We start from the raw sequence: 19,395 nt of genomic DNA on the forward strand, positions 1-19,395 counted from the left end.
ATGTTTTTGTATATATTGTTGAGTTTTATGTGTTATGAAAAAAAAAATGAAAAAAAAAGGAAGTCATTAGTTGCAATAGTAGTTTAGAAGTTTATGAGGTTTTGTACATAGTCGTTTGCTTTGTTTAATAGTGGAAATAAAACCGGGTCAAATCAATTAGCTCTCTCATATGTATTCCACCATTTTCCTACCCTTGCACCTAGCCCCATTACAACCCGTAAGTTTCTTTGATTCATAAGCATGCTAAATAATTGTTAGGAGGAAAGTTGATTCTCATACAAGCTTATTGCCGCACACACACATACACGCGTTGAGTGGTTTAGCATAACATGCTAATTTTTCTTGTCACCGAGAGTTGTGTGAGGGGTGTGTCTTGCGGTATGATTAAAAGTGAGTAAAAGGACGACACTTTAGTTTGGTTTGCATATTTGATTGTTCTTGATTGAAAATGGTTTTGAATGGGTTGCTTGCACTACGCCAAAATAGGGATATAGCCACACACAAAAAGTGTGACTATATGTCTTTCGCCACACATATCTTTTTCATGTCAAGTGTGACCAAAGCTTGAGTCATCGTATGTATCATACGGCCACACACACGTTTTAGTGGCCTTAGAACTTAAAAGTGTGACAAAAGGGTACCAACATTTTTTGTTATATCTAACATTTCCTCCATTAAGTGTGGCTAAAGGGTTGCACTAGCCACATGAATTTAATTTAAGTGTGACTGTATCTATTATATAGTCACATATATTTACTAAAAACTATGTTTTAGCCACATCAATTAAAAAAATGTGTGACAAAAAGGGTTGTTGTAATCAAACATTTTGTCTATTAAGTATGCAAAAAGGTAGCAACGGCCACATGAATTTACTGTAAGTGTGGCCGGTTTTATTATATAGTCATATGAATTTATTGTAAGTGTGGCTAAAAATTGTTACTGGACACACAAAATATTTTTGTAATTTTAAGTGTGGCTATTGTCTAGCTTTTTGTCACACGTATTTGTTTTTCCTATGACATTTGTTATTAGTTCGTCACACAATAGAAACAAAGTAATGATGATGTGGCTATTGTCTAACATTTGGTCACACGTATTTGTTTTTTCCATGACATTTTCTATCTTTCTGTCACATAAACAAAAAACAAAGTGATGAAAGTGTGGCTAATGGTTATGTATAGCCATATTAATTTTTTTAACTATAAGTGTGGCTATTTTCTAACATTTGGTCACATATAACTTTGTTTTCTCATGACATTTGGTATCATTCTGTCACACAACAAGAAACAAAGTAACTATGGTGCGGCAAGTGGTTATTTATACCCACACGAAATTTTGTAATTTAAAGTGTGGCTATTGCCTAACTTTTGGTCACACATAATTTTCTTTTCTCATGACGTTTGCTATCATTCAGTCACACAAATAAGAAACAAAGTGACTATGGTGTGGCCAATGGTTATTTTATAGCCACAGGAAATTTGATAATTCTACGTGTGACTGTTGTCTAACCTTTGGTCACACGTATTTTTTGTGATTCGTGTAATTACCCATTTTATTTTTAATTTTTTATCAAGTAAAACTATAATAAACATGAGAAAACTAAAAACCAAATGATATTAACAATAATAACCCAAAATCCATACATAAGTTTTCAATTTAAATCCTAATACTAATTAAAAACATTAACTTCTAATCAGAACCTATCTACAAATATTACATCGAAAAATGACTTTACACATAAACTAGAAACTATTTCCAGACTGTTTTCTTCAAGTCCATCTACTCACTGTTTTAGACCTAAAAGTGCTGCAAATTTGCATCCATGGTTTCATGGCCACATTACCGCTGTTGTGGTGAGGAGTAAACTTGTAACTTGTGACCGGTTTTATTGTTGTATAATCCTCCCAAGTGTTTTATTCATGCTACTTGTAGACCCCATGCTATGGTAATTTGCACATCTAACAGATGTTCATCCTAGTAGACCGAGATAAAGGGCTTGAACACATACTTGTCAACATATATATGCTTGACCCGTCTATAGTTGCAACACTCGTCTTCCTCCGCATCATCTTAATTCATATCCAAATCAAATTTTGGATCAACCTGTAGGATAGACCAAGAATCAATAGTACCCATAATAAACTAGTTGGCAAATAAATAAAAAATGCATCACAAGAAAAAACCAAAACAAAAATAGTAGATTCACATGTTGTTACTAATGTAGCAGAAGATATCCAGCCGCTTGTTCTACATTACCATCAAAAAGCTTTAGAGCTTGTATAACTGCATCTCTGCTGAACCCGAGTTCAACAAGCTTCCCGAATTTGGCTTCAAATTCAGCTCCCTGAACTCATAAACAAACATAAGCAGAGTAAGTAATTTATTTTCTGATCACATTACATTTGAATTTATGTTTAATTTAAGTCATTATAAACACTAAAAAATAAATTAAACAAATCGACAAGCTATGTAATACTTATCTTACATCGACTAACTACATATACAATCGACAAGCGTAACTTGAAAATTTATATGGTTCACGATACTAATGCTGTGTTAGATCAGCAAAACTAATACTTCAAGATTATCCTAACAAAAATTGAAAAACTAAAAATATAAACATAGTAGTTCACAAGTTCTTGAAGTCATCTATGAACAAGAATCAAACCACCATGCATTCATAATTAAAGTGGCTTTATAATTTACAACATTTGATCTACTGAAAACATTCAAGAATTCAATCTTATAAATAAAAACTTACAAACGCTATGAATGAAACTAGTACCTAAGAAGAAGTTATTGAATATTGCAGGCGATATGATGAAAACTACTAAAAGTCAAGTCTTAAAAACAATTGGCACTCATTGGGAGGTCTAGCATATGTTGTCTTAACCGAGTCCGTGCTAGAGAGCCCCCTCGCACAATAGATCCCCAATTTAAACCTCTCAATGAGAAACTCCTATCACCCAGACTCGAACTTGAGACCTGGGTGGGAAAACGAACCCGGACCCACCAAATGTGGAACTTAAATACCCGTGGCCACCACTAGAGCACTAGTTTTGCATCTATACACAAATACCACAATCTTTATATTACTTTAGAATCCAAAATCTATTTTGTAACTTAAGATTTCTTTCCTATCATCAAAAAAAGGGGTGAGCAAAAACCAATCGAGACGCGTCAGGCCGCCGGTATGCAGCAGGCTAATCAATCTCGTTTTGGTTTTTGGATTTCAAAATTTTCGGATTCGGATAAGCCAAGACCTGCTGGTGACCATAATCGAACTATAAAAAGGGTGATCAAAATGCTATCAAATAACCAAAGCGTATGACAAAAATCACCTAAAATCTTCAAAATTCAGCGTCTTTTCATGACAGAGTTCTTTGCCAGCTTCACTAGCTGTTCAAGGGATACAAGAGACATGTATTATTTATCCACTATAAGAAATGCAACAACAAAACTTAAAAGCAGGTCAAAATGTACTTGTCATATATGCTAGCAATTTTACACGTTTTAACATTCTATCAGGATATGAGGATTTGGTGAGAGTCCAATAATATTCAACTTAAAAGTAAAAAAAAAACCACTTGGTGAGCAATGGCGTAGCTTTGTGGGGGCGGGAGGGGGCGGCCGACCCCCCGAACTTTTCACTCAGTAGTGGAGAGTATTTAGTTTTCGTATAAATTTTTTTGGGTATATACGTTCTTGACCCCCCGGTTTTATAGAAATTTTTGGTATATACGTCTTCGACCTTCCGGTCGGAAATCTCAAACTTCGTCACTGTTGGTGAGAGTCTAGTATATCATATATTGTTGGTATATTTGATAGTCTATTCTAGACTTGGTTTGCCCAACTTTTGGTACTTTTGACCTCACTGTGAAAAAAAAATCAACAATATACCAATATCAAATATAAAACTACCAGTGCCCTAAAGTAATTAACCAAAAAAACACCAAATTAGACATCACATACAAAACATCAAACAAGAATGCAACATAATCACATATTGTGGAATAGGTGTTATTGTGATGGGCACTAAAATCAATAAATAAAAAACAATAACTACATACGTAGAGCTTAAAAAATAAAAAATAAAACTCACTAAAACTAAAAACCTAAAAGTAAAAAAAAGCACAAACATATACACGTAATTTTAAACTTTAATAATCAAAACCCTAAATGCAAAATTGTGACTATATTTGCTTTTAATCAGTTGATAGTCACTTGTCAAATGTAATATTCATCGACCGAATCATCTAAGAACACTTCAGCTAATAATAATCCATTAAATCGCAATAAGTACAAACCTGGGAAGATCGAAATATAGAAGAAGAAGAAGAAGAAGAAGAAGTGTACGATTGAAGGTGACTATTTCATAGTGAATGTGGCGCCTCAGGTCGCTCGAAGCCGTATTGATGTCGAAACCTTCGAATCAGAACCATTATTCAACACCGTCGATTATTCTTTTACTGGAATTGATTTTAAACGGAGAACGATTGAACTACAGCAGCATGTGAAGATATAGAAGATGATGGTTGGACGTTCGGTTTCAGATCCGTCATTGTGCTTTTGGTGCGAGTAGTATTTGGTGATCCATTTTGGGGGTGATTTGATTAGAAAATTGAAACGGTGATTTTGCAAACTTGTGGGATGAGAGCTAGGGTTGTGGATTTGTTTGCTTTTAGAAAATTTTGGGGGGAGCTCAAATTTTTGGATTGGGTTGGGAGGGAAATTTCTAGGGTTGAAAATGTTAGGAAGAAAAGAACACTATTTTCTAAATCTTTAATAATAAATAAAATTACAAAAATTATATTTTGTTATAAAAGCAGATATAACTCCACCTAATAACTGCTTTAGGCAGTTACACAATAACCGTTTCAGAAGTTATTATCTATATGTATTGTTTACACTTGTATATGGAACATGAACATAGGTGAAGAAGATGGCAATTTCAATATTGAATTCCTTTTTGTTCATATCACGTTATCAGCACGAACGGACTCTTCACGAAAAAAAATTATCGGCGATCTTCAACAACAGGAGTTCATTAACACCATTTTGGTTCCAGATAATTTCTGTTCATCACAATCCGGGTACGCCATCAAAATCTCCACACTATATTCAAAATGCTTCCAGGTTATCCGTATAGCCTTGTGTATCCAATAATGAATCACAAATTCCGAATTTACATATATTTACAATGATATTGAAGTTTGAATAGAAATCCCAGTTTGTTATATAGAAAAAAAAAAAATTCTACGATGGCATACAAAAACAACTGTTTTTTTCAAATATTTTCAAATTGGACTTAATTTGATTCTTTGGATCACAACACATAGGTTTTCCTTTTGAACTTTAGAACATATTAGGATGCCCTGTTATCCAAAAACGAAATCGAAAATAACAGTTTTTTTTCTTACAATCCGGCGCTCACTGCCGCCATAAGTAACTGAACAAAACAGAAAATTCAATCCATAAAACCGCCAACCGTGACCAGTCCGGCGACGCTCCGACTGCTTCACCGTCGCTGGAGATGACGGTTTTGACCAGCGGTTACTCTCTTGTTGTTCATCGATTTCGTCAGATAGTCTCTGGCGTTTGAAGGTGCGTGGAACGTCGTCGTGTTCTTCGCCTTCTTTCTGAGATCTGTCTTAACCGTCAACAGCGGTTGATGTAACCGCCGCCGGAACAGTTTTTTTTACTTGCTCTTACTCTATGTTACCGAGCACGCCAGAGATCTGGTGGGTATTTTTTTTTGTCCAATGATCGGCGATTGGTTTGGTGGAGCCGGAGCAAACTGGCGATGCGATTAGGAATCTCCATTACAACCGTGTGTTACTTTTGAAAAGATTAAAATACAACCTTACTGAAAAATTAATATGGAGAAAGGGATGAAAGAAAGGGAATCCAAAGGAGAAAACAAGAAAGTTATCGGAGAAAATATTCCTTTTCACTTTAGTACCCAATAAATCAATTGTATACCTTACTGAAAAAAATACACAGGGGCATGGTTTTCCAGTGGGTGAAATAAGAGACAAAAGATTATACAAAGCTTTTAATACCAGGGGCAAGTTTTACAGTGGGCCAATACAACAGTAGTTTTCGACACTTGTTTTTTTTCTAGCTTTTAATATACAATTTCCATTATTGTAATGTAATTGCAATTAAAAAAAACATTCAAGAACGATTTGACCACCTGCAGTTGGTCTTACTCTCTAAAACTCACTGTGAATGGACTCACTTAAGACTACGAGATCATAAAATTGTTAATGAGTACAACTCTGCCCTTTTCGCATCACCTCCGAGCTTAAGTTATGCGGTGAACAAATCACCGATAAAGACATGCTAGAGAAAACTCTCTCAACGTTCCATTCATCAAACATGCTCCTATCGCAGCTGTACAGGGAACGTTAATTGACAGAATATACTGATCTAATACCATGTTTGTTGGTCGCGGAACAAAATAACAAGCTCCATCTACAAAATCAGTAAAATGCGACCCGTTATTTAATGTTTTTTTTCTTTTCCTTGTTTTGATTTTGTTTCATTTGTTTGCGGTATTTTTGTTGAAACTAATATTATGTTTCATTGAAAACCTAGTGATGTTTGATTCATAGTTGTATGATTTTTTTTTTATCATACTCAAACATGCAATTTCTTATATTTAACATGTTTTATTATTTCCAGAAGAAATATGTATACCAGCTCCAGCAGAGCTATTATTGGTGATGAATGTTTGGTAGATAGCGGTAGTACTAACACTATTCTAAAAGATATGAAAATTTTCTCTGAGTTGTCTCCGGCAGAGACACCGATTGGTACTATCTCTGGTGTCAGTAACCTTATCGAAGGCTCCGGTAGAGCACACATAATATTATCTTCGGGTACCCAATTAACTATCAATAATGCATTATTTTCTAGTAAATCCAGAAGAAATTTACTTAGCTTTAAAGATATTCGAAAAAACGGTTACCACCTAAAAACAATATCTTCAAATAATATTGAATATCTTCAAATTACTACAAACAAAAATGGCCAAGAAACCATTGTTGAACAATTACAAGCCTTATCCTCTGGATTATATTGTACTAATATCAATCCTATCGAATCATACATGGTGAGTAACCAAAAGCTATTAGATAAAGACACATTTAATATATGGCATGACCGTCTAGGTCACCCTGGTAGCATAATGATGAGGCGAATAATCAAAAGTGCAACCGGGCACCCTCTCAAAAAAACTTGAAAGTTTTGCTACCACAAAACTTATCATGTGCAGCATGCTCTCTGGGCAAACTTATAACTCGGCCTTCACAAACTAAATTGATACATGAAACCCCATCATTTTTAGAAAGAATCCAAGGGGATATTTGTGGGCCTATTCATCCTCCGTGTGGACCATTCCGCTATTTCTTGGTCTTAATTGACACATCCTCAAGGTGGTCACATGTGAGCCTTTTAGCTACTCGAAATGTAGCATTTGCCCGACTTTTAGCTCAAATCATACAATTGAGAGCCAATTTCCCCGACAATCAAATTAAAAACATTCGGATGGATAATGCGGGAGAGTTCACATCTCAAGCGTTTAATGACTATTGTATGTCAATCGGGATTAATGTTGAACATTCAGTACCTCATGTTCACACACAAAACGGTTTAGCTGAATCTTTGATTAAAAGATTACAAATAATTGCTAGACCACTTTTAATGAGATGTAAACTACCATATTCTGCATGGGGACATGCTATTTTGCATGCTGGTGCACTGATTAGATTGAGACCAACTGCTAATCACGAATACTCTCCATTGCAACTGGTCTCCGGACGAGAACCAAGTTTGTCCCACCTCAGAATTTTTGGTTGTGCGGTATATGTACCAATACCGCCACCACAACGTACTACAATGGGACCCCAAAGAAGACTGGGTATCTATATTGGGTTTAACTCCCCATCCATTATTAAATTTTTAGAACCAATGACAGGAGACATGTTTACAGCACGGTATGCTGACTGTCATTTTGATGAAACGATGTTCCCAGTCTTAGGGGGAGATAAGAACAAAGAAAGACTGGTAACACAAGAAATAACGTGGAATGCATCATCGCTATCAAATCTTGACCCCTGAAGTGGTCAATGTGAATATGAAGTCCAAAAGATTATACATTTGCAAAGAATAGCGAATGAATTACCAGATGCATTCACATACACGAATCGAGTGACAAAGTCACATGTACCAGCATCAAATGCACCTGCTCGAATTGAAGTAATCCCAGAAGCGATTACTATGCAACGAAAGCGTGGGAGGCCAATCGGTTCCAAAGACAAAAACCCACGGAAACGTAAAGAGCAAAGTAACGCAGTTGGTGAAAACTCACAAAAGGTTATAAATGAAACCCCGGTAGAGGTAAATGTCCCGGAAGAGACAACTATAATTCCAGAGGAAAATGAAGTTTCAGAAGAAACACCGGTACCGAACGAAAATGAGATCTCTATTAATTATGTACAAGATAGTACAATGTGGAACCGGAATAAAACACGTGTTGATGATATATTCGTATATGCTATAGCAACGGATGTAATAAATGAAAATGATTACGTACCTAAAACTTTAGAAGAGTGCATGCACAGAAATGATTGGACAAGATGGCAAGAAACCATAAACGCTGAATTGAGTTCGCTCGAGAAGCGACATGTTTTCGGACATGTAGTCCGAACACCCATAGACGTCAAACCAGTAGGTTATAAATGGGTGTTTGCAATAAAGAGAAATGAAAAGAATGAGATTGTATGATATAAGGCTCGACTTGTAGCGCAAGGGTTTTCCCAAATCCCAGGAGTTGATTATGAGGAAACGTATTCCCCTGTAGTGGATGCGATAACCCTTAGGTTCCTAATCGGCCTCACAATCTCTGAAGGACTTCATATGAGACTAATGGATGTCGTCACCGCATACTTATACAGGACACTTGAAAATGACATCTACATGAAAATCCCTAAAGGATTAGAACTGCCTGAAGCATTAAAATCAACACCTCGAGATATGTGTTCTACAAAGCTCCAGAGATCTTTATATAGTCTCAAACAATCTGGTCGCATGTGGTACAATCGACTTAGTGAATATCTCGAAAAAGTAGGATACAAGTCTGATGTAATCAGTCCATGTGTCTTTATTGAAAGATCACTCTCAAATTTCACTATAATAGCAGTCTATGTTAATGATATCAACATCATCGGATCTCCTGAAGAGATAGAGAAAGCTGCTCAGTTGTTAAAGAAGGAATTTGAAATGAAAGATCTAGGTATGATAAAATTATGCATCGGACTACAATTTGAGTATCTGTGCAATGGTACATTTGTCCATCAATCAAACTACATCCAGAAGATGTTAGTTCGTTTCAATATGGATAAAGCACATCCGTTTAGCGTACCTATGGTTGTCCGACCGCTAGATCCACACAAGGATCCTTACCGCCCTCAAGAAGAAGGCGAAGAAGTACTTGGTCCAGAAGTACCGTACTTAAGTGCGATCGGTGCCCTTATGTATCTTACAAATAATACGAGACCCGATATTGCATTCTCGGTACTTGTATTAGCAAGATATAGTTCAAACCCAACACGTAGACACTGGGATGGAATAAAACACATATTCCGATATATTTGCGGGACACAAGACTTAGGTCTTTTCTACCAGAAAGATCAAAAGTCCCAGCTTGTTGGGTATGCTGATGCTGGATATCTATCAGATCCACATAAAGCAAAATCTAAAATAGGTTATGTATTCACATATGGTGGCACAACAATTTCTTGGAAGTCAACTAAGCAAACACTTACAACAACGTCATCAAATCATGCCGAACTAATTGCACTATATGAAGTTGGTCGAGAATGCGTGTGGTTGAGATCAATGATTACTCACATACAAGAAGCATGTGGATTAAAACAGATCAAAAAGGAGCCGACGATTATTTATGAAGACAATGCTGCTTGCGTAGCTCAGATCAAAGAAGGTTACATCAAGGGTGATCGAACAAAGCACATCTCACCAAAGTTCTTCTCAACTTATGACTTGCAGAAAGGAGGGAAAATTGACATTCGCCAGATCAAGTCAAGTGAAAATTTAGCTGGCTTGTTCACAAAATCTTTGCCTAGTAGCAGTTTCAAGCAGTTATCACATGAGATCGGGCTTCATGGATTAAAAGACATTAGCTAAATTGAGGGGGAGCATTATACACGTTGTACTCTTTTCCTTGACTAAGTTTTGTCCCATTGGGTTTTCTTAGTAAGGTTTTTAACGAGGCAGCATAACTGGTCCTGCAGTATCAGTTCATCATATAGATCCTGAAGTATCGATTTAACATCATCCTGAAGAATGTTGTTAATAGTGTATAATGAATAGTATGTATATCTGAGGGGGAGTGTTATAAAAGCAGATATAACTCCACCTAATAACTGCTTTAGGCAGTTACACAATAACCGTTTCAGAAGTTATTATCTATATGTATTGTTTACACTTGTATATGGAACATGAACATAGGTGAAGAAGATGGCAATTTCAATATTGAATTCCTTTTTGTTCATATCATATTTAAATTATACATACAAGAACACTATTTTCTATTAATACCGAATATGGTCCAAAAAAATATATATGTTCTACTATTTTCTATGGTGATTAATTAAGACTCAACATGGTCCGTTAAAACATGTATGATCTACAATTGTTCATTGTGAAATATTAAGACCCAATATGGTCTATTAAAAAAATGTATCATCTAGTATTGTCCATGTGATCTATAAAGACCCAATATGGTCCATTAAGACATGTATGATCGATTATTTCCCATTATGATCCATTAAGGCTCAATATGGGTGGTTAACACATACGATATCTACTATTGTTCATTGGATCCATTAAGGCCTAATATGGTCAATTAAGACATGTATGATCTACTACCGTTCATTGTGATATATTAAGACATGTGTGATCTACTATTGTCCATTGTCATCCATTAAGGCCCAATATGGTTCAGAAACACATATATGATCCATTATTAGCCATTGTGATCTATTAAAGCCCAATATGGTCCATTAAGACATGTATGACCTACTAATGGCCATTGTGATCCATTAAGGCCCAATACGGTCCATTAAGACATGTATAATCATCTACTATTATTCGTTGCGATCCATTTAATCGTAATATGGTCGATTAAGACATCTATGATCTACTATTGCCCATTGAGATACTTTAAGGCCCAATATGATTAATTAACATATAGATGATCCACTATTTGCCATTGTGATCCATTATGACCCAATATGGTCCGTTAAAACATATGCGAATAACTATTGTCCATCATGATCCATTAAGGCAAGATATGATCCATTAAGACATTTACGATGTAGCATTGTCCGTTGTGATCCATTAAGACATTTATGATGTAGCATTGTCCGCTGTGATCCATTAAGGCCCAAAATGATTCACTAACACATATATGATTCACTATTGGCCATTGTGACCCATTAAGAGTTAACGTGGTCCAATAACACACATATGAATAGGGATGATCTCGGTATTGGTAACGAAAGTAACGGTATCGAAATTTACTGGAACCAAAAATCGCCAAATATGGGTACCTGTACCTAAAATGTTCGATGCGGTATTGTATGGAACCGGGACGACAGCGGTTTTTTAAAAGTAAATGTGCGTAAAATACTGGTACTGTACCAAACCGCAAGTATTGGTATTGGTACTAAAAACGCCAAAAAATTAGGTACCAAATCGATACCGTAAGCAATTATGTACGGGAAATCTGGTACCGATACTAATGTGTATACACTAAAAACATATATAAACGTAATTAATATGCATACATTGACATATTATTTAGAAGAAAACAAGCAATAAAATATGATTTTGAATATATAATGTTTAGAAAAAGTTTGAATTTTTAAATATGTAGTAATATTTTTTATAGTAGAATAAAATGACAAAATCGTCCCTAGGGTTTGGGCAATTTTGTCAGATTCATCCAAAAAAGTTTTGTTTTCTCACTTGTACCATTGTGGTTTACAAATTGTTGACAAAATCCATCCAAATCTTCAACACCATTAAATTTTAATGTTAAATGAGGGGTATTCTTGTCATTCTCTTTATTTATTTGATTCATCTATTTTCTTTTTTCTTACCATTATTATTTTATAATAATAATAATAATATTAAACATATATAAGTTTATAAAATTAATATATCAATAAACAAAATAATAATAATAATAATAATAATAAACATATATAAGTTTATAAAATTAACATATCAATAAACAAAACTAAAAAGTTACAAACATCGTCGGAAATACACTGAACCGTAAAATTCCACTACATTGCATCATGTGGATCAAATTTTTGATTAAAAAAGTATCCTGGTTATAAAGATGGCCATTTTCTGTACAGGTACATTTCCAAGTAAAAACTTTATACAAAAGTCCACTACTATAAAGATGGTCAGAAATACATTGATCGTACATTAAGTTTAGTGACCATGTGCTAAGCTTTTAAGGAGCGGGAGTGGGCGGCAAAATTGATCAAACCCAAGGGACGAATTTAGTTTACTCTTTATAATATTAAATTATGTAATTTTTAAAATTCGAATATTATTTGAGGGGGAAGTTTTAAATCAGAATGAAATATTTTGGGGGAAATTTTAGGATGAAATATTTTTGCGGGAAATTTAAGTTTTAGGACGAAATATTTTGGTGGGAATTTTTAAAGATATAGTAAGTCTAACATTTGGTCACACATTTTTTCCATAACATTTGATATTATTTCGTCACACAAAATAAACAAAGGGACGTTGGTGTGACGAATGTTTATGTGAAGCCATATGAAAATTTTTTATTTTAAGTGTGTCTATTATTATATAACATTCGGTCACACAAAATAATATACAACTATGTGTGGCCACATGTGCTAGCTTTTAGCCATGTTATCTAACATATAACATGGTTATAGATCACATTTGGCCACTTTTTTTTAGTGTAACTATTTTTTTTAACATGTGGTATAGATCTCGAATACATGTGTTTTTAGTCACATGAAACAAATACTATGGTCATAGATCATATTTAGCCACACTTTTATAGTGTGGCTAATAAATGTCACAATTTTTTTTTCTTAAAGTGTGACTAAAGGCTTTGAATACATGTGTTATTGGTCACGTGAAAACAAATAATGTGGTCGTAGATCATATTTGGCCACAATTTGGTAGTGTGGCTAATAAATGTCACAATTTTTTTCTTAAAGTGTGGCTAAAGGTTTCAAATACACGTGTGTTTGGTGACATGAAACAAAATCATGTGACCATAGATCAGATTTGGCCACACATTTCGAGTTGTGGCTAATAAATGTCACATTCTTTCTTAAAAGTGTGGCTAAAGGTTCTGAACCGGTATACAATGGTCACATTAATAATAAAACATGTGGCTAAATGAGTTTTAAAATATTATGATTGACCTTTAGCCACACATTTTTTCAAAAGTGTGGCCAGGCGGTTTTGCAAAAAGTGTGGCCGTAGCCCATTTTTGACGTAGTGTTGGGACAAGCAACGGGTAAGTGTGGGGATGTGACGGGTGGTCCGTAGGACAACCCTTAAAAGGCTTAATACAATGCATATTCTACACTTTATTCGGTTAATTGCTTGAACTAGATAACCACTTTATGTTGGATTGTGCAGGTGTTAAAGCTACCAAAATGTAGCTTTTAGGAGGTATGATGGAATGCTAGAAGTTATGGGAGTTAAAGAGCGAAAGAATGGAAGTTGGAGAAATAATGGAAAAGAAAACAAGCTCAGGACCGTAAGCTACGGTTCCTGGCCGTAGCTTACGGCCTCCCTTTCATCCAAAATGACCCGCCGTAGGACAGGGGCTCTTTACCGTAAAGAACAATGCTTGCCGTAAGCTACGGTACCTGGCGTAGCTTACGGCACTAAGGTGATTGACTAAGGCACATTGACCGCCGTAAGCTACGGCGGTTGGCGTAGCTTACGGCGCCGACTGGGCTCTTGATGTAACTTATGCATTGAATGACCGTTTTATGGAGACTTATGGAGCTTAATCATGTTTGGTCGGTTACTATTTAGAGAAAACGAATTGAAGGCTATATTTAGGGACTTGGGAGCTTGGAAACATTATCTTTTGGCTATCTAATCATCTATCCTTTACTGTCTTTCACTTAAATCTCTAGTTACTTCTTGTTGGTGAAACTTGTGAACAATATTTCCTTTCCATTTGTCATGATGTTTGTTATAGCCATGAGTGGCTAAATACTTGGGTGATTATCTTGTGTTGAAGGTTTGTGTAAGACTACGTGTTTTTATTTCATATTTCTAGAATAACAATTTCTTTCTATTTGAATTAATTGTTATGGTGCATGATTGATTGTTAGTAACTTGTAATTCTTATATTGAACTAATTAGAAACCATACGTTCTTGGTGCCGTTGGCAATCGAGATATCATGGGTATAGTTAGGTTTGGGTAAGGGTTGATTGATCATCGGGTGACAACCTCACGTTCTCGGAATCTGAGTACTTAGTCCCCTTTCATCACTGCAATTGGTTATACATGAACTATGTCTATGTAGTTCTTTCTAGTTGAATGTTAACACAAAAGTCGAAACAAACCGGAAACTCAAGATAGTCATTTGTCTCTAAAATTGTTCACAAACTAAATTTTCATTTTGTAATTTAATTAGCATTCTTAGTTTTAAAAATCAACCAATCAAAACCACTCTTGAATTTATTTTCTTGCAATTAGTCTAATCTAGTTAATTTAGATAAACCTTCAAATAGTACATTTTCCACAAACTCCCTGTGTTCGATACCCACTTACCACTATCTATTTAGTAGTAATTGGATTAAATTTGATTGTGACCACGACATCACATCAATGGCCTCTTATCTCCAGAAAGACTGAGGCATCTCTTTACAAGTTGTGCAATTTCTTCGAGTTGCTCTAGCGGACCCTCCCTCACAACTCTACGCTCTAGAATCTGAAACAGACGATCCTCTTCTAAGGCTGTGATGAAAAGTTTTGCAAGATTCATAGCTTCACTTACATTCTTTAACACAGGCTTCTTTCCGGTTAAAAGCTCAGCAAGTATAACTCCAAAGCTATAAACATCACTCTTCTCGTTTAGTTGACCTGTATTGAAGTATTCTGGATCTAAGTATCCAAATGTTCCTTGCACCAACGTTTCCACTTGCTTTTGATCTATTGGGATCGATGCTCCAAAATCCGCAATCTTTGTGGTGTAATTTTCGTCTAGTAATATGTTTGCGCATTTGACATCTCTATGTATGACGGGCATTGATGTAGCAGAGTGGAGATATGAAAGGGCACTAGCTGCTTCAGTTGCTATTCGTAAACGATTCTCCCAGGATAACCAAGTCATGTTTCGATTGCTATGAATGTGATCAAAGAGAGTACCATTCGAGACATACTCATAAACCAATAATGGGATCTTTGTCTCTAAACAACATCCCAAGAGCTTGACCACATTCCGATGGTTAACTCGTGTTAAGATGATTACTTCATTAATGAATTGTTGTATTTGGCTATCGTTCATTTCTTTGGACTTCTTGATTGCTACCACTCGTTTGTCACACAAAATACCTTTATACACAGTACCAAAGCCACCTCGGCCCAAAATCATATCACTGGCATAATTGTTGGTTGCGATCTCCAAATCATTGGCCGTAAAGACTACTGTTGAGTCGATAGTACTCGGGTTGTTCATAAGTCGTTGTTGTAGTAGCAAACCACCATTTCTTTGGAACATCTTTTGCCTAAGTTTCACAAGGTTTCTCTTCTTGATGCCGAAATACAACCAGGTTAATCCAGCCAAGCTAGCCAAGAAACCAAACCCCATACCTGCATGAATTCAAAAGCAACTTACTTACACAACAACCAAGAAAGATTGTCTTAATTTCCTTGCAATTGAACATATTTAAACTGTAATGTAAACAATGTTTTATATCATGAGTGTCAAATATGAAGATATTCAAAGATATATTTTATAATATAACATGCCTTTATATCAAAACATATGATCAATCACTAGAATTAACAAAATTAAGAATATTGCTTACCTAGAGAGAATTTAACTACTGGGAAATGAGAACTTTCAGCTATGCAACCGCTCCCATTTTTCCGGCCATCTCCAAAGTATCCATCTGGACAAGAACAAGTATAATTTCCTGGAATATTTCTACAAATCCGCTCACAGGAATTCATGTTTGGATCTTGACACTCGTCGATATCTGTCAATAATCATAATAAATAATATCAAAAGCGATAAGGATATTAATCGATTGATTAAAAGTACACAATAATTACCTTGACAGCCTGGATGAAGATATGGATTACCCTGATAACCTATATTGCAAATACATCGATAACCAGGAACCCCGGTATCAGAATCAATGCAGTAACTATTCTCCTGACAAGCCAAACGACCTTTGTTTAGAGACTCACTACAAGTTAAGTTCCCAATCACCCAATCTATCAGTATTGGAACACTAGCCATTATACGATTGTTGAAACTTGGATCGATGAAATCCGAGGCACCATGGAAAGTAAATCTTTCTTGCTCACCCATGAAGGCATAGGTACAAGGACAAAATGACCAAATATTGGAGCGGTTCTGGCCTGCAGGATTCTGCTTCATGAAGTAAAAATTTAGCCCCTTTACGACCGATGTTTGGCAACACCCACCCCCCGTACAAGAACCGTTCACCACATCCTTCGCACTAGAACATAAGGACAAGCAGCCCGTTTGCAATGGATGAGTGGGGTCATAGAAGAAGGCCAAGTCACCACAGCCAATTAAAGTGAATTTATTTAGTTGTGAGAAGGTGAATGGTGAACCGATTCCCATATCTGTGGCGGCTTGAACTTCCTGTGTGACATGCGCATATTGATCGTAGCATCTGCTAGCTACTGTGTTAGACATACGGAAAGTAGAGTCGGATATGTCAAAAATCTCTCGATAATCAAGGGTAAGGTTACCTTTGTTGTAGAAGTGCTTGGGAGGAATGAAAGAAGTGTTGCAAGTAATTTCAAACCAAGGGTCGATAAAGCAGCCCGACGGCCCTATTCCAAAGGGATATGGAATTGTCACGTTTCCGCATTGAGCTTGGCAGCCGGGCTTGGCTATGTTGCCAGTGTCTGTGTTGGCCGCCGTTGTGAATGGTAGGCAGAAGCAGAATACGAGTACAGGCAGCAGCTGCATGATTGTAGATGAGAATGAATGAAATGAATTATTGTGGTTTGTGAGCAGTGGAAATAAAATATGAAATGCCAATTCAGAAAGAAAGTAAATAATTGTCTACTTGCGTAACGCTAGCCGTATAGGGGGGGGGGGGGGGAGGGGGGATATTCTACGGTCCTCCCAACCGCTGGAGTGATCATACTCCACAAGCTAGCTTAGCCCCATAGCTGCCTGGGGGTGACTACCCAACCGAGAGCGAAGAGCTTGGCTGTGGGATGCAGACACCAAGAAATTATATAAAAAGTAAAATAAAGTGTTTTTATTACCTAATATAATATACTATTTATTTTTAATTTTCAAAGTATATCATGCTATAAAATATATATAAAAAGTAAAATAAAGTGTTAAAGAAATTAGGAGCCACATTAAAAAATTACAAATTCATCAAAGGGGATAACTCTCTTACCATATTTTATCATAATCACAACGCAACATTCTTCATGACAAAAAAGTTTAATTCAGAGTCAATTTGAGCCAACTCAAACAGTAATTCAATTATTTTGGCACCAAATTACCAAATTGTTCCAATATATCCTCTAATTAAGTACGCATTTAATACGAATTGCATTTGAAATCCTGTCAAGAGTGAACACATTTACTGTAGCCTATGCCAAATTCGTTTAAATTTTGGCATAGGCACCTATCACGACATATTTTAGTCTTGCTAAAAATAAAGTATCGAATCAATGAACACGACACCTTTGAATAGTCGATTCTCGTTGTTGTTTAATCAATCATAAAGGTAGAAAGTGGTACAAATAAAAATAGACATAAGCAAGCAAAATATATAAACATAAAAGTAACAAAGAAAAGATAGAATATGACATTTGAAAAATAGTTAAATGATGTGGTAATTAAGGGTTTCATGATAACATGGAAGACCGCATCATGCGAATGCTCCCAAGACTCATTATACTTTCACATAAAGTAGAAATACCACATCGGTCTACGTTCCGAACAACTAAATTGGAAAGCTAGAATGATAAGACACGCTAGCCCTCCACAAAATCCGTAATCAATGACATCTAAAAGATGGCCAACTTTAAGTGTACAATTCCAATGCACGGCTTAAAATATCCCGATACTCAATCCCGCGATTACAATGGGCCTCACTAATAAAACTATGGAAAAGATAAATTACCAATTTTATGATATATGACCCTATTAAACAATAACTGTGAAGCTTATTAATTTCAACAACTTAAGTTTTGAAAACTTTATTTACCATCACTAGTGCAATAATCAGGTTTTTGTATATAGACTTTACAAACTCGGAATTCATGTAATGGCCGCATTGGGCAACAAAAACTTTCTTGGTTTTCTTCTGTGTTTTTAGCTTGTTAATCATGACGACACTAAACGTCATTGCAATTTCACAAATGAAGCTATTAAGTATCATATAGTGTGACAAATGCATCCAAAGAAGTTAAATATGGGGATAAATATGTGTAAATGATGCATCCAAAGAAGTTAAGTATGGTTATTCTATATACACAAGTTCAAGAAGTCTATAAAGAATAAACACTCTTATTCATGAAGAATAATCACGGCTTAAATTTTAAAAGCATATACACACTATCAAACCAAAAATCAAATATAATAAATTAACATTAAGGTTCATCTACATACACTACTATGATACAAAAAAGATTAGGCACAAGTGGCAATAGATATAGAATAGCAAACACTTGTTGATATAATCATGGTGTGATCACAATTGATCAACTAAAGCCAAGTGTGGTATTACAAAGTGTTTCTTGATTTAAGTAGACAACCTTTTCTCTTCTCGGGCAGTAGAATGGGGTAGAACGGGGCATGAAGACTCGCCCCGTGGAGTGATATGTGGTGCGTGTGATGGATGGTGGTGGGGTTGAGTGATGCTTTGAAGTGTGGTGAGGTTGTCTCTATTTATAGGCTTATTCTGGAACGTGCATGACCGTGTCATTATCTTGTCGCCCGTTACACTTGTATGACGGTGGTGGTGTTATTGTCAACGAATATGGTCGGCACGCATGTGAATCTTATCGGCACGGTCGTGCTTCCCCTGATGCTAGTTTATAAGGCTATCTT

The 19,395-nt window shown here is 35.7% G+C and overlaps 1 protein-coding gene and 1 long non-coding RNA gene across 2 annotated transcripts in view; both read right to left on the reverse strand.

Annotated features, from left to right (window-relative positions):
- The window catches only part of LOC110901383 (wall-associated receptor kinase 2), a 35,965-nt gene extending 18,679 nt beyond the window's left edge, over positions 1 to 17,286 (reverse strand). Inside the window, exons 1-3 of the mRNA XM_022148214.1 lie at positions 16,392 to 17,286; positions 16,145 to 16,315; positions 14,939 to 15,926 (exon numbers count right to left, since the gene is read on the reverse strand). Coding sequence (XP_022003906.1) covers positions 14,939 to 15,926; positions 16,145 to 16,315; positions 16,392 to 17,286 — 2,054 coding nt within the window. The remainder of the gene's footprint in view (positions 1 to 14,938; positions 15,927 to 16,144; positions 16,316 to 16,391) is intronic.
- LOC110898803 lies at positions 1,603 to 4,763 on the reverse strand. The gene is made up of 3 exons (XR_002569640.2): positions 4,308 to 4,763; positions 3,342 to 3,399; positions 1,603 to 2,344 (listed from the first exon to the last, which is right to left on the reverse strand). It is a non-coding gene; the product is annotated as an uncharacterized LOC110898803 (long non-coding RNA).
- Positions 17,287 to 19,395: the final 2,109 nt, after the last annotated feature.

The sequence above is a fragment of the Helianthus annuus genome, chromosome 13 (assembly GCF_002127325.2).
Source record: "Helianthus annuus cultivar XRQ/B chromosome 13, HanXRQr2.0-SUNRISE, whole genome shotgun sequence".
NCBI classification, from domain to species: domain Eukaryota; kingdom Viridiplantae; phylum Streptophyta; class Magnoliopsida; order Asterales; family Asteraceae; genus Helianthus; species Helianthus annuus.